This window comes from Pristiophorus japonicus, chromosome 4 (genome assembly GCF_044704955.1).
Source record: "Pristiophorus japonicus isolate sPriJap1 chromosome 4, sPriJap1.hap1, whole genome shotgun sequence".
NCBI lineage: Eukaryota > Metazoa > Chordata > Chondrichthyes > Pristiophoridae > Pristiophorus > Pristiophorus japonicus.
Window position 1 is genome coordinate 56,014,617 of NC_091980.1, and position 16,468 is coordinate 56,031,084.

Consider the following 16,468-nt stretch of genomic DNA (forward strand, 5'->3'; position numbering starts at 1 on the left):
CAGGGAGGAGGCTGGACAGCAGCCAAAGTGGGAAGGAAATTTTTCGCCACACTTCTGAACGGAGAAAAGCGGCGCATCTCCGGTAAGTGCGCCAAAAAATGGGCTGGGCCAAAATTGAGCCCTTAATTTTGTTTTGGAATGAAAGTATGCTGTCCGTCCTGATCCTGTTAGGACCAAGCTATGGGTGCTTCTCTACATTTTCACTCCTTAGAATCTACCTCTTTGACCAAGTTTTTGGTAATCTGCCCTAATATCTCATTGTGTGGCTCGGTATCAAATTTTGTTTTATAATGCTGCTGTGAAGGACCTTGGGACATTTTACTACTTTAAAGATGCTATACTAATCCAAGTTGTTGTTGACTGCTGAAAACTGGGATTTCTCTAACGTAAAAGACAGTAGAAGGAGATCAGTCACATAATCACAGTAGAGTTTCTAGGTAGTGCAGCATCTAAAGTACAGAGGTGTATATTTGTGCATTAAATGTCTCACTGCACACAGTGTTTGTAACAGGGTTGAAGCAGAAAATGGGGGTGGAACACCTCGAATCGGCCTGCTTGTAAAAAGTGTAAATCCATAGAAAGCAAAATTGAACTGATTTGAGGTCATTCTCACAAGATGACAAAGTTGAAATGGGACCATCCAGTGAATGAGAAATAGAAAAGAAAATACAATGATGATACCAGAACTATCAGGAAAGATTGAAAAAGTTGGGGCTCTTTGCTCTAGAAAACACCCCTATTTAAGAAAGAAGGGAGACAGAACGCAGGAAACTATAGACCAGTTAGCCTATAATTAGTCATTGGGAAAATGCTGGAGTCTATTATTAAGGAAGTAGTAGCAGCACATTTAGAAAATAATAATGCAGTCAGGCAGAGTCAGCATGGTTTTATGAAAGGAAAATCATGTTTGACAAATGTGCTGGAATTCTTTGAGGATGCAATGAGCAGGGTGGATAAATAGGAATCAGTAGATGTTGTGTATTTGGATTTCCAGAAGACATTTGATAAGGTGCCACATAAAAGGTTACTGCACAAAATAAGAGCTCACGGGGTTGGGTTAATATATTAGCATGGATAGAGGATTGGCTAACAGAAAACAGAGTCGGGATAAAGGGGTCATTTTCAGGTTGGCACGCTATAACTAGTGGGATGCCACAGGGATCAGTGCTGAGGCCTCAACTATTTACAATCTATATTAATGACTTGGATAAAGGGACCGAGTGTAATGTAATGTGAAATTTGCTGATACAAAGCTAGGTGGGAAAGCAAGTTGTGAGGAGGACGCAAATAATCTGCAAAAGGGATACAGATAGGCTAAGTGAGTGGGCAAAAATTTGACAGGTGGAGTATAATGTGGGAGAATGTGAGGTTATCCACTTTGGTAGGAAAAAATAAAGCAAATTATTATTTAAATTGGGAGAGATTACAAAATGCTGCAGTACAGAGGGATCTGGGGTCTTTGTACATGAAACTCAAAGTTAGCATGCAGCTACAGCAAGTAATTAGGGAGGCAAATGGAATGTTGGCCTTTATTGCAAGGGGGATGGAGTATAAAAGTAGGGAAGTCCTGCTACAATTATACAGGGTATTGGTCAGACCACACCTGGAGTACTGTGTACAGTATTGGTCTCCTTATTTAAGGAGGGATATACATGCATTGGAGGCTGTTCAGAGAAGGTCCACAAAGTTGATTCCTGAGATGAAGTGGTTGTCATTGGAGTTTAGAAGAATGAGAGGTGATCTTATTGAAATGTATAAGATTCTGAGGGGGCTTAACAAGGTAGATGCAGAGAGGATGTTTCCTCTCGTGGGGGAATCTAGAACTAGGGGGCATAGTTTCAGAATAAGGGGTCATCCATTTAAAACGGAAATGTGAAGGAATTCTTTTCTCAGGGTCGTGAATGTTTGGAATTCACTACCCCAGAGAGCTGGGTCATTAAATATATTTAAAGATAGAGATGGACAGATTTGTTAAGCGGGTGGTGGGGGGCGGGGTGGGGGCAGGGAAGTGGAGTTGAGGCCAAGATCAGATCAGCCATGATCTTATTGAATGGCGGAGCAGGCTCGAGGGGCCAAATGGTCTGCTCCTGCTCCTATTTCTTATGTTCTTAAAAGGGACGACTGAGGAGTGACCTGATTGAGGTCTTTAAGATTATGAAAGGGTTAGATGGAGTAGATGTAGAGAAGATTTTTCCATTTGTGGGGGAGACTAAAACTAAGGGCCATAAATATGAGAGAGTCACTAATAGATCCAATAGGGAATTCAGGAGAAACTTCTTCCTAGAGAGCAGTTAGAATGTGGAATTTGCCATCACAAGGAGTAGTTGAGGTGAATAGCAGAGATGCATTTAAGGGGAAGCTAGATAAACACATGAGGGAGCAAGGAACAGAAGGATATGCTGATGGAGTTAGATGAAGGAGGTGAGAGGATGCTCATGTGGAGCTTAAACACCAACATCGACCTGTTGGGCCGAATGGCCAGTTTCTGTGCTGTAAATACTATGTAAACCTATGACTGGACACTGAAACCAGTTCGCTTCCCCCCCCCCCCACACACACACACAAACTAAACAGCAAGGTTGAGGTTCTGGTGGAAGTGGATGTCTCTGTCTGTACCTGTATCTCTGTTGCTGACCTGTCTTTTCACTTTTTAGGACTGTGGACCTATTGTGCATTTTCCATTTCAGACATCCTGCTTCTGTTTTTTTTTAATGTATTCCTCAACTTTTCAACTTTCTTGCCTTTTTTCTTACGTGGGCCTTTCCGGTGACCTTTCACCATCTAAGGTGGTTGGACTTTTTGTGTAATGTCTTTTCATTGCCTCACTTACATGACCGTTTGTATAATTCAACAGTTTTCTGCTTTTCTATTAAACAGTTTGTCGGTTATTCAACCAATTGACTTCCTCTCTTGATTGGAATATCTGGTTCTTTTTCCCAATCCCATTAAAATATTTGCTTATCTTTCCATTTTTAGCTCTCGTGAAGGGTTATACCCGAAAGGTGGATCTGTCTTTTTTCTTCACCAATGCTGATGGACAAGCTGTATATTTCCAGCATTAGTAGGTTTCCTTTAGTCCCCAAAGTTGTGTCTGTCTGGGACTGGACATACTTGGGCTACAAGCCTAATATATTGAATTCTGTGCTCTATATTTTTTTGACTTACTAACATTTAGTTGTGTTCTTTTATACAAATGAATATTTTCTGAAATGATAGCTCCATTTTCCTTTTGTGTTGCTGATATATTTTGGAAGGCTAGACACTGGCGCCTGCCAATGTCCATATTTGTAGGGTGCCCCCCACACAGTATTAGAAGTGACCGCTTTACCCAATACAGGCTGAGTTAACCCTGCTGCTTCGAGGGATTTTGATTTTTAAATATTATAGTCTTGGTGTTTTTGGAGAGCAGATCAGTTTTGGTTTATTTTTAAATAATATGTTACTATGTCTGTGCAAATGATTTAAACTAGATCTGGCCATGGTGTCTCAGGATTTTTAAAATACTGCTGTATAACTCTCAAGCAGTTTACTGATTGCTGCCATGCCTTTAGAAAATGGGTCTCTCTGAGAAATTAAAGATTACACAATAAAGGTTTCTGCAAGGTGCAGACATAAAGCATAGTTGACCAGAATGAAACTTTGAGTAAGTACTTATTAAAAAGCAGAAGTTTAAAGAAATTGGAACATTTTACAAAGCTGACTATGGCTGGTTCGCGTCTTCCATTGTTGGTCTATAATTTTGTCCGTGTAGTTTTGTGCTGTAGAGCACACAGAATTGCTTACTCATGGAAGGTGAATTGTTGGATCTGTGCCTCTGACGAGCGGGAGTGAAAGGTTGTCGATGTTGGAGGTGAACATTGACCTTAGTTCTGTTGAAGATTAGGCAACCAATGTAACCTGGAATGTTCTTTGAACAAAGTCTTTTCACAATACTCCATTAACGAGTGAAAATTGAACTGAATTGAGAATGCCCTTTGGCTTGACTATTAAGGCAATTTTAATTGTTGCTAGCTGCAAAAATGCACACCTGCCCTCTTCATACTGTATCCATATTTCAAAAATGACTATCACATTTTTTACTCTTGACCTTGGAGTATAATGCCATAGTGCCATTTGTAATCTGGGTATACCATTGGACATCTGCACATGTTCTGATCTTTGAATGGTAACTGATTTGTATTGCTTCAGTGTATGGTAATGCTGGACAAGTGTGGCTTGAGTTTGAAGTAGTATAGTGAGAGAGGGTAATCAGTCGATTGTTTGGAATCCCCCCGGGGCCTGATTGAGTGCCATTGACAGAAACCTAGTAGTCGAGAAAATAAAACAATTTACTGTGTTTTTACATCTACAGCTAACCATGCCGACTTTAATGAAGTTAGCGAGTGTAGCTCTGAATCTGAGGTACTAATGCTGGATATAGTCAAACGATTTAGCTTCGAGCCAGGAGCCCAAACTCTGATTTAGCAGAAGCCCTTGGATTGGTCTTGTGGGTTGAGGGCTAGAGCCCTATAAAAGCACTTTTATATTGGGGCTCATTTAGTTTGGATGGTGGGAGAAGCAGCGTCCGTGTGCCAAATCCCCGCTTTTGCACTGCTACAACTAGGATCTTTATCCGGGGAACAGAAATGTGGGTAGTGGTGCTATGCCTTCTAATTGGTGTAGTGAGCGAGTTTAGGATTCTTTCAAAATCTATGCCCAGACATTTATGGATATGGATAACAAGAGACCCTTACATAGTTCCTTGGACATTCCATTAGCTACATAGAAACAGCTATTCATGAATATCAATACTCCTTGTATCAAAACGGAATACAATCGAGCGTACATGTTCTGAAGCTTCTTTCATAAGTTATGCAAACAAGTTTCAATCTCATCAGCAAAAGAGAAACAAATAGCCGGTTAAGATTTGTATGTCTCTTAGCTGCTCATATCATCCATCCTGATTAACTCCCTCTGGATTAATCTTCTTTTGGAATGACTTTTGAAATAAATTCCTGTTTAATTTATTACTGTTCAAAATGAATTGGGTAATGTTCAGATGTTTAATGTTTGCATTCACACCGAGGAGACAAAGTGTTCTCGCTCGAGTTATACTTGCTAAATTTTAAGCATAGGAATTACTTTTCCTGTACATAAAAGGTTCAAGAAACCATGCTCATAGTAAGCGAACAATTATCCTGTTAAATAATTTCAATCTTAATTATTTAGGTGGTGGGGTCCCTGTCAGCTACAGATTTTATTCATTTTCTCAACATAGTTGTAGTCGCTGGTGAAGGTGATGCTCTTCAGATGTGTGAACCTGATGATCTCCCTCTTCTCTACACCGTTTCTCAGTCACATACCATTTACACACCTGTATGAAAGGTGTGCAAATGGTATGTGACTCTGAAACTGCTTATCTTGCCTAACTAGCTAAATCTCAACCTATCGCAGGTGCAGCTTTTCCTTTTGTTTTTGCTTCTCTTCCTCTGTTCCGTACGGTGGCTTGGGGTATGCTTCCACAGGTACCACATGTTCTGACATCTCACCCAATGGACTGTTCCTCACATGAGATCAAAGTATGAAGACTGGCAGATAAATCAAAGTAGTACTCCCGAGTGTGATCTGGTCATCCTTGATGACTATAATGTACTTTTTCCAGAAGAATTTGCTGGGTAGTGATCACGAGTGGTGGGCAGGAAGGCATCAAATCTAGGACCATCTTGATTATGTATAGGCTGTACTTTTGCTGAGGGATAGCTGACTCTTTGAATCATCCACTGGTAACTTAGCCGAGAGCTTGGGCTTTGTCAAGTCTGGAAGAAGTTATGTTATGTTAACCGTGCTGAGATCGATGGGATGTGTTTTTAAACTGAAAAATTATAAATGGTGATAATTACTGTTTTACTAAATATGTTGATTATTTATAATATTTTGTGTTTAAATGTTCTGGTAGTGAGATCAAAGGAACAGTTATTGAAGATGTATAGATTGTGCAGTGAAGTTGCTCTGCTGGTATCTTTTTAAGCCACTTAATAAAAGTTGGTGGTTGTAGTGATTAGACTGGCCAATACTCTGTCTAGGCTTACACCTGAAGAATGATTAAGAGTGATTGCTGCAAGCAAGCAGTGATTTTTTTTTTGTGTTGAGAGCCTCCCATCTGGCAAACCAAAAAGCTGATCCATGCCGTCAGTAAACGGGGGCTGTTGAGAGATTTTGGGGAGTGGAGACTCGAGATTGCAGTATAGCTTCTGGGCACAGTTGGTAAAGTTTGAGGGGAAGATCCAGGGTGTTGGTGAGACCTGGAAGAAATGGACAATATTAGCGAATATCCTGTGGCAAAGTGAACAGACTTGTGTCTAACAGCTATAAGCAGTGGCTCTTCCCATATACATGCATGATTGTAGCTAGAATAAGGACACATAATATGTTTCCCTGTGTTAACCTTCCCTCTGAAGTTTCAGCTAACTCTGTTCTTAAATACTGTATTTTCAAAACCTGAATATCCAGGAAGTGTAGCTTGTTTTGACTTGCTGTGTGTTTTGTTCTGGCTTTATTGTCTGATAAAGATGGCTGCAAAGAGAAAAAACTTGAACCTTAAAGTACTCCAAAGATATCCAATAGTTTTTATTTAACTAAATCCAAATCATTGTCAAATATGAACTGTTTTTCAATTTTCTTCCCCTTTTCTGAAAGCAGTGGCTCATGCTGAGGTACACACGGACAGGGAGCCATTCTTCAGGTGTAAGCCTAGACAGTGTATTGGCGAGCTAATTAATGGGGGGGTGCACTGCACCTAAGCTGGAACCTCTCCTTTCTCAAGGTCATCCAGTAGGAGTCATTGGATAGTGACCCTGAGTGAGAATTCTGGTTTTCTTGTATCCTTTCATATGCCCCCCCCCGCCACCGCAGCCCAGACCAGCGACTGAGCCTGGGCCTGGGAACTACTTTGGTCTATTGCGACTTGCCTTTTGTGTAAGAGAGTTGAACGATACTGAATTAGATGCGAAAGCGTGGAAACAAGATGAAATGGTTTATAAAAATTAAACTACTTTTGAAGGAAGCTTATTACACAATGAATTCCTTATTCGCCTTCAGGCTATTTTTCCACTTCTGCTTTTAGTTGAAACAATAAAACTAAGTGTCTGTATGGAAAATAAATGCTTTGTGTTAGTGATGAGACAATTCAGCTTTTTTTGTAACAATTTGCTTCAACTAACCGCATCCTTGAGACAGCAATATCATAAATTAGCAATCCATGTCTGTGTCCTGTTCGAAAATGGTGCTTAATGGTTAAATATATAAATTGCAGTCATTTGTCTTTCCACAATTTCTAGTATACGTACATTTCTGGGGAGACTTTGGTATTGTCAGAGAACTTTGTTTTCATCAGGCTGGGAACAGATTTTTTTAATACTGGTTTTAAAAAGTATTAAGACAAAAGATGGTTAAAATGCTAAGTAAAGGTGTCAAAATTGTTTCCTCAAAGACAAATCAATAAGCAATTTGTTAGCCTGTTTTTGTCGTCCAATAAACAGCTCATACCCATTGTGTTGGGAGATCCATGATCCTGGGTTGCTTGTCATAGGTCACCCCTTGGGCTGTAATCATCATCATCATAGGCAGTCCGTCGAAATCGAGGAAGACTTGCTTCCACTCTAAAAGTGAGTTCTTAGGTGACTGAACAGTCCAATACGGGAATTACAGTCTCTGTCACAGGTGGGACAGACAGTCGTTGAGGGAAGAGGTGGGTGGGACCGGTTTGCCGCACACTCTTTCCGCTGCCTGCGCTTGGTTTCTGCTTGCTCTCGGCGATGAGACTCGAGGTGATCAGCGCCCTCCCAGATGCACTTCCTCCACTTAGGGCGGTCTTTGGCCAGGGACTCCCAGGTGTCGGTGGGGATGTTGCATTTTATCAAGGAGGCTTTGAGGGTGTCCTTGAAATGTTTCCTCTGCCCACCTTGGGCTCGCTTGCTGTGTAGGAGTTCCAAGTAGAGCGCTTGCTTTGGGAGTCAAATGTGGCCCGCCCAACGGAGCTAAAACTACCGAGATAAAAACAGACACAAACACTCACTGACTTTTTTTTTTAAACAGCAAGTTCTGAGCGGGCAAGCTTTCACCAGATTCAGAAGGTTAGAAGTTAACAATCAAACGAGAAAAGAGTTGTGGAGAAGTGTGGAGTATTTATTATGTGAAAGGAAATTGTACTGATAACCGTTGCTCTGCATGTTCACTTGCAATGCAATACAATAGCTTAATAACTCATATTTGCCAATGTCCTATCAAATGTTTTATCTTGTCCACCTTCAGAAAGCTTGTTGAAGTACACAATAGGGCATGTGCTAATGCCACAATATTGGATTTAGACCACAAGGGGTGCTCTTGTTATACCTGTGGGTTGCACAATCACATACTGTAGTTCGATATTGGGCAGTACGGGCACAGTCCTAATGTAAAACGTTCAGAATGCTTCGGGTCAGCAGCACCACTGTACTTGAGAGAATATCATCATTGATTTAAGTGCACATGTTTTATTTTAAATCAAAGACATTTGGGTACACCGAATCCTTAAACATATTTTTCTGTGCCAATGCTGTTCACATTTGTTTCATCAATCTTCAGATTTGGACCGTTAACACCGTTTTCATCTTCCAGTGTTGTGTAAACTGAGATTTTGTATGAAAGCTGGTGGATCTCCCAGTATGGCACATGGGTTGAGGAGGAAGTTCGGCTGTGTTTCTGGGTCTGGATTTGGAGGCCACTATGGATGCTGAGGACAAGGGTGGGTGCTAGTTTAAGAATTGAGATGTGCAGATAGGGAAGCTGATGCTGGGGTGGCAGGTACAAAAGAAAGCTTTTCAAGAGCAGTTCTGCCAATATTTTTAATAGAAAGTAGCTCCTTCAGTAAATGGATATGAAAACATTTGACACTAAAGAAATAAATTGACACACCCAATGGTTATCAATCACTCTCGCCACTGAGGCCAAATGTTTCATAATAGATAGTTGCCTGGTAGCAGCTATAAATTTTATTTACTTCAATCACAATAGAATGCTATGCTGTGCTTGGAATAATGAAGCTTAGAATTTGTTTTGATTTTATTCACACTTTTTGGAGTTATCTAGCGTGCCCTGGAGAATGTAATAGTGCTCCACAGATATTTTGGGAACATGCATGAAAAGTGTTTTTCTCAATTGGACATCAACCATAATAGGTAATATCAGCGGATGAAAGTATTGATACTGGGCATCACAAGCCTGGCTGTGATGATCTATCCAGGAGATGGAGCTAAGAGGTACGGGATGTTTTGCAAAAATCAACCAATTATCTTGACATCTTTTGCAATTCACCTCTTGATTTTAAAGTAAATTGGAAAACCCATGTATTAACTTTTAAGTGACCTGTTGAAAACAGTGGGGCAGAAATTCCGGCCTCCTGGGTCCGTACTGAGTGTCTACGGACCCGGGAAGGCATCACAAAAGCCGGTTTTCAGCGCACAATGCGCATGCGCTGAAAACTGGTTTTTCCGATCTGTCTGGCTGGAAGCTTGACCGATCTTCCGTATTGTGGCAGCCAGGACATTTGCAAGGGCAAGATTGCTGTATTTACCCATATCTTGCCCAGCAAATGTCCTGAAAACTCTTGCGCCTGATAAAAGCAGACACATAGCCTACTTTTACAGGCGTAAGAGTTTTAAAATGCACTTAAAACAAAACAAAAAATAAAATTTAAAAAACACACTATTTTTATAAACCCTGTCCACTACGTTAAATTTATTTTAAAGCAAAATTAATATTTTTTTAATAATACATAAATAGGAGCAGGAGTAGGCCATTTTTTATTGAATGTTTTGTGTTTGGGAGCTCTTTCTCATAATGGGAACTCCCAACTTACGGAGTTCCCATTATTATGAACGAGAACATCATCATCATAGGCAGTCCCTCGGAGTCGAGAAAGACTTGCTTCCACTCTTAACATGAGTTCTTAGGTGGCTGTACAGTCCAATACGAGAACCACAGTCTCTGTCACAGATGGGGCAGATAGTCGTTGAGGGAAAGAGTGGGCAGGGAGCCTGGTTTGCCACACGCTCCTTCCGCTGCCTGCGCTTGATTTCTGCATGCTCTTGGCGACGATATTCAAGGAGCTCGGCGCCCTCCCGAATGCACTTCCTTCACTTAGGGCGGTCTATGGTCAGGGACTCCCAGGTGTCAGTGGGGATGTCACACTTTATCAGGGAGGCTTTGAGGGTGTCCTTGTAACGTTTCCTCTGCCTGCCTTTGGCTCGTTTGCCATGGACGAGTTCCGAGTAGAGCACTTGCTTTGGTAGTCTCGTGTCTGGCATGCGGACAATGTGGCCCGCCCAGCGGAGCTGATCAAGTGTGGTCAGTGCTTCAATGCTGGAGATGTTGGCTTGGTCGAGGACGCTAATGTTTGTGCGTCTGTCCTCCCAGGTGATTTGCAGGATCTTGCGGAGACGTGTGCAAGGCTGCAGTTGCAGTCACATGGCTCTGGGCAGCCAATCAGGTAAAATATGAATGAGAACATACTTTACCTAATTTACTGCCCAGAGTCATGTGACTGCAACTCCAGCCCTGCACACGTCCTGACGTACACGTGCTGCGATGCACAGACAAGAGAGGCCTCAGGACCGGGAACTCGCGTGGGCGCAGCAGCTTCAGGTAAGTGCGCAATTTTTTAAACGTTTTTTACCCGATCGCCCGCAGGAGGCAGCCGACTGGGATTTCTGGACCAATAAATTTGATTACCCGACTGGCTTTCTCTCATTCCATAATCAATTTGCATTGAAAATTGTTCTTCAATGTTAAGTACAACCTCCATTATGGGCACTTGTGCTGTTGTGCTGAAGAAGTGCTCCAGAACTAGCTGTGTCTCTAGCCAAGCTGTTCCAGTACAGTTACAACACTGGAATCTATCAGACAATGTGGAAAATTGCTCAGGTATGTCCTGTTCACAAAAAGCAGGACAAATCCAATCTGGCCAATTACCGCCCCATCAGTCTACTCTCAATCATCAGCAAAGTGATGGAAGGTGTCATCAACAGTGCTATCAAGCAGCACTTGCTCACTGATGCCCAGTTTTGGTTCCACCAGGACCACTCAGCTACAGACCTCATTACTGCCTTGGTCCAAACATGGGCAAAAGAGATGAATTCCAGAGGTGAGGTGAGAGTGACTGCCCTCGACATCAAGGCAGCATTTGACCCGAGCGTGGCATCAAGGAGCCCGAGTAAAACTGAAGTCGATGGAAATCAGGGGAGAGACTCCACTGGCTGGAGTCATACCTAGCATAAAGGAAGATGGTTGTGGTGATTGGAGGTCAATCATCACAGGCCCAGGACATTGCTGCAGGAGTTCCTCAGGGCAATGTCCGAGGCCCAACCATCTTCAGCTGCTTCATCACTGACCTCCTTTCCATCATAAGGTCAGAAGTGGGGATGTTTACTGATGACTGCACAGTGTTCAGTTCCATTCACAACTCCTCAGATAATGAAGCAGTCCTTGCCCGCATGCAGCAAGACCTGGACAACATTCAGGCTTGGGCTGATAAGTAGCAAATGACTATCTGCAACAAGCGAGAGTCTAACCACCGCCCCTTGACATTCAATGGCATTACCATCGCTGAATCTCCCACTATCAACATCCTAGGGGTCACCATTGACCATTAAGTTAACTGGACCAGCCACATAAATATAATGGCAACAAGAGCCAGTCAGAGGCTGGGTATTCTGCAGCGAGTGTCTCACCTCCTGACTCCCCAAAGCCTTTCCAACATCTACAAGGCACAAGTCAGGAGTGTGATGGAATACTCCCCAATTGCCTGGATGAGTGCAGCTCCAACAACACAAAAAGCTCGACACCATCCAGGTCAAAGAAGCCCGTTTGATTGGCACCCCATCCAGCACCTTAAACATCCACTCCCTCCACCACAGGCACACCGTGGCTGCAATGTGTACCATCTACAAGATGCTCTGCAGCAACTTGCCAAGGCTTGTTCGGCAGTACTTCCCAAACCCGTGATCTACCACCAAGAAGGACATGAGCAGCAAGCATATGGGAACACCACCACCTCCACATTCCCCTCCAAGTCATACACCATCTTGATTTGGAAGCATATTGCCGTTCCTTCATCGTCGCTGGATCAAAATCCTGGAACTCCCTCCCTAACAGTACTCTGGGAGTACCTTCACCACATGGACTGCAACGGTTCATGAAGGTGGCTCACCACCATCTTCTCGAGCAATTGGGGATGGCCAATAAATACTGGCCTTGTTGGCGACGCCCACATCCCGTGAACGAATAAAAAAAAAAATTGATTGTAATGGGCACTATTTTGTTTAGTCCAGTAATATATAGTATTGTGCCAGCTACAGTATAGTGTATCTTTGGTTGCACATTTACTGTATCTAAATGCATGTTTCATTGGAAATGTTTTCAGTATTTTTAATGCAGTGTTTATATACTGATCTTATTACAGGTGTTCTTCTACATTTTATAGTGTAATACATTTCAAGTAATGTAAAATAGAATATCAGCTTGTATGTGCAACTAAACGTTCTGAGTTAATTAATTATTTCAATGTTTCTGTAGGATCAAGTCATCCACCATTACATCAGGTGTATCAGCCTGGCAGGATACCCTTGGGTCCCCCGCCATCGAGTGGTGGTCCTCCTTTGATTAGACCAACTCATCCTCTGGTAGCCACCAATCATGATGCCCCACTGGCTCCAAATCTTTCAAGAGACTCTGGAGGTAACACTTCCAAGGGACAAAATCCTTAATTTTCATTTAAAATGTGGCATATTGGTACACACGAACATCAGGAAGCACGTGCTAACGGATTTGCTGTAACACTACACCAACCTATATAGAGCCTAAATGCGACACAACTATAAATAGGTGCAAGTGCTGCTCACATTACCAGGTGTCTCCAACCAGTGAACATTCAATACTTCAACTTGTTGAGCGGCACATTTGTGCCCTATTTTTGAAAATAGTTCTGAATGATTCATTTCTAGTTTGAAAAGAGTGCAAGGTTTTATAGGGGTTATTTGTTTAAGATAATTTTTATACTCCTTGAAGAAGCTATTCATACAGCAAGTAGTAGATAAGCTCACTTATATGTTCGAGTTTGAATGCTATTCTATGGAAAAGCAAGGATTATATATTTTTATATTTTAGCAAATCTCCTGTTCTGCTCATGGTGAATCAGAAGATATGCTATTTTAAACTGAAAGCAACATTATAGAAACATAGAAACATAGAAAATTATACTATGTAAAACATGCATTAGTCTGCGAAGCATAGGTTTGTGCCCCTAATGAGGTTACAAAATGTAATTGCTGTAAGTAAATGCTGGGTGAATTAATTCAACGGTTAATTGGAATGGCTATAGGAGATTTTTTTCTAGCTTTGTGATGCATGAAGTAAAATCTCAAAATGGCTGACTGAATTCTCTGGAGCTGCTTAAAGGTGCAGTATAGTCCTTTTGCGCATTAGATTCAGAGAACTGGAGGCAGAAAGTGGCGTATTATGTGATTTTTAAACAGCAAAAATTAATTCGAGTAATTCATGTGGACTGTTTAGGACATATAAAATTTCATCAAAATAATGCATGCTATAAAGTAGCTTAAGAGCCATTTGTGTGCGGCTGCTCAGTCTGAAATATCTGCCCTTGCTAACATTCCAACTGTGATGGTACTTGGGCAGTGAACTGCTGATTTCTCAGCTAAATTGTCCTGCAAAGTATCTTAAAGCAGGACTTGGGGTAAAGGATTTGCAAGGCTCAAGTTTTAACATACCTTGCTAGCTGGTTATGTTGGTCCTTGTAACTATAATCTGGTGGTGGTCTAAAACACAATGAATTGAACAAGATGACATTTATATGTTTAAATTAAAGTTGTAGATACATTTCACTCAGCATATTAAATTGGGACAAGCTTGTTTAGATTTCTAAGGTGTGAAACTAATGGAACTTTCAAGCCCTGGCTGTAACTAATCAGTTGGAAATCTGAATTTGATTACTGTATGCAGGGATGGATAGTGTATTCTTCGATGGCATAATTTCTGTTCAAAGAAGAATTTATTTTCAATGGGAGTCCTGTCTTGATAGCTTAATTTTATATGGAAATGGTTAGCTACCTAAAATAAAAAGTGAACCCTCTTGAGTTAGAAATAAGTATTTTAAAATAGTGATCACGGTGTAATAGTTATAAAATATTTAACAATGTGCGGAATTCGTTTTCAGCTACATGTATTTGACGCAAGTTTTCTGTATCTTTTAGGAGTCAACTCTGGATCATCTGGTGATCAATCTGTAGCTCCTGACAATTATGATACTGTGGAAGGAGGAGGTGAAATTAGTAAGTACTATTTTTTTAAATTGTCAATTTTTGCCGGTTGTTGACTGGGGAAATTAAATTTTATTCCAATTAGATTTAAAAAGTAGGGATACCATCTTTTGCTGGGGTCGACGTAACAGTATTTTGCACTGACTTTTGGACGGGGAGAAGGAGATAATCTCAAAAAAAATTCTTCATTATGTTCTCGGTAAACACAGAAGGCTGTACTCTGAATGACTACTTCAATTCTGTACAGAAACATGTCTATAATTGTGAAAGAGGCTGTACTGTGATGCTGACAAGACCTTGGTTCAGCAAACTAATTTCAGCCTGAGATTGTTGGGCTGCTTAGAACAGGTTTTTTTTCTTGTACATACAACTTTAAATGCTATAGAGCTTGTATTCTCTCTAACCGTCCCGAGTCCCTACGGACGACAAACTGATCCTGCTCGACGACTTCAAAGCCAGAGTCGGTAAGGACACAGACCTCTGGGGAGGCGTGATCGGCAGAGAAGGGGTAGGGAAAACCAACTCCAGCGGTACCCTGCTCCTGACAAAATGCTTAGACCTTGTCATTACTAACATCTTGTTCCACCGGAGGGACAAGTACAAGGCATCGTGGCAACACCCACGCTCCAAGCACTGGCACCTGCTCGACTACGTCCTCGTCCGAGCGAGGGACCGCAAGGATGTGCGCATCACCCGGGATCTGACGACTGCTGGATGGACCACCGCCTAATCCGTTCCGTCATCAACATTAATAGAGCCCCAAAGCGGTGACGGCAACAGAACCAATGCCACAGAAATTTAATGCCAGGGCACTAAAAGACCCAGTTAAGAGAGCCCCATACAGCCAGTGCCTCATTGCCAACCTGACTACCCTCAGTGACTCCGAGACGCAGAGTGCCCACAGTGCCTGGTCTGCCCTCCAGGCCGCCATAACCAGCACCTGCGAAGACACACTCTGTCAATCAACCAGGAAACACCAAGACTGGTTTGACGAGAATGACTAGGAGATCCAGGAGCTAATAAACCGCAAGCACAGATCATTTCTGAACTTAAAGCAGCAACCCAATTCCGGAGCAACAAAGCAGCTTTACAGACGGCTGAAGGCCGAGGTCCAACAAAAAACCCGCGACCTAAAGAATAGATGGAGAAATCACAAGAGATCCAGCCATGACGTGTGAAGATTCTTCACCGCAGTTAAGTCCACCTATGGGCCATGCACCCAAGGCCCCACCCAACTGCTGGCCAAGAACGGGGAGACACTCATTAAGGACACCGAGGCAATCGGGACCTGCTGGAAGGAGCACTTCGAAGATCCCCTGAATCGAGATTCTGCCTTTGACACGAGTGTCCTCGACTCCATCCCGCAACGTGCTCCCGCCATCATCTTGGCAAAACCCCAGCCCTGCGAGAGGTAGAAAAGGCCATCCGTCAGCTTGAGCAACAAGGCATCAAAAGCAGATGGAATCCCCGCAGAGGCTGTAAAGTATGGCAGAGAAGCACTATTGGCATGAATGTATGACCTCCTCTCTCTCATCTGGAAGGAGGACAGCTTGCCGGCAGATCTCAGAGATGCCGTAATCGTGACTATCTTCAAAAAAGGGGACAAGTTCGACTGCGGCAACTACAGAGGTATCTCCCTGCTGTCGGCCACTGGGAAAGTCATCGCTAGAATCTTCCTCAACCGTCTTCTCCCTGTGGCTGAAGAGCTCCTCCCATAGTCACAATGTGGATTTCGTCCACTAAGGGGTACAACGGACATGATCTTCACCACGCGACAACTACAAGAGAAATGCAGGGAACAACACCAACCCTTGTACATGGCCGCCTTTGACCTCACAAAGGCCTTTGACACTGTCAACCGTGAGGGATTAAGCGTCCTCCTCCGTTTCGGCTGGCCCCAAAAGCAAGGGCAGACATTGATGACTAGGTCCAACATGGCCTCCAGTGTGCCAGTGCAGCCTTCGGTCGCCTGAGGAAGAGAGTGTTTGAAGACCAGGACCTCAAATTTGGCACCAAGCTTATGGTCTACAGGGCAGTAGTGATACCCGTCCTCCTATATGGATAGGAGACGTGGACCACATACAGTGGACACCTCAAAGCGTTGGAGAAATACCACCAGC

The 16,468-nt window shown here is 42.6% G+C and overlaps 1 protein-coding gene across 1 annotated transcript in view; it reads left to right on the forward strand.

Annotated features, from left to right (window-relative positions):
- Positions 1–16,468, forward strand: part of sec24a (SEC24 homolog A, COPII coat complex component) — a 64,455-nt gene that overhangs the window by 7,442 nt on the left and 40,545 nt on the right. Inside the window, exons 3-4 of the mRNA XM_070878220.1 lie at positions 12,589–12,750; positions 14,283–14,360. Of these exons, the coding sequence (XP_070734321.1) occupies positions 12,589–12,750; positions 14,283–14,360 (240 nt within the window). The remainder of the gene's footprint in view (positions 1–12,588; positions 12,751–14,282; positions 14,361–16,468) is intronic.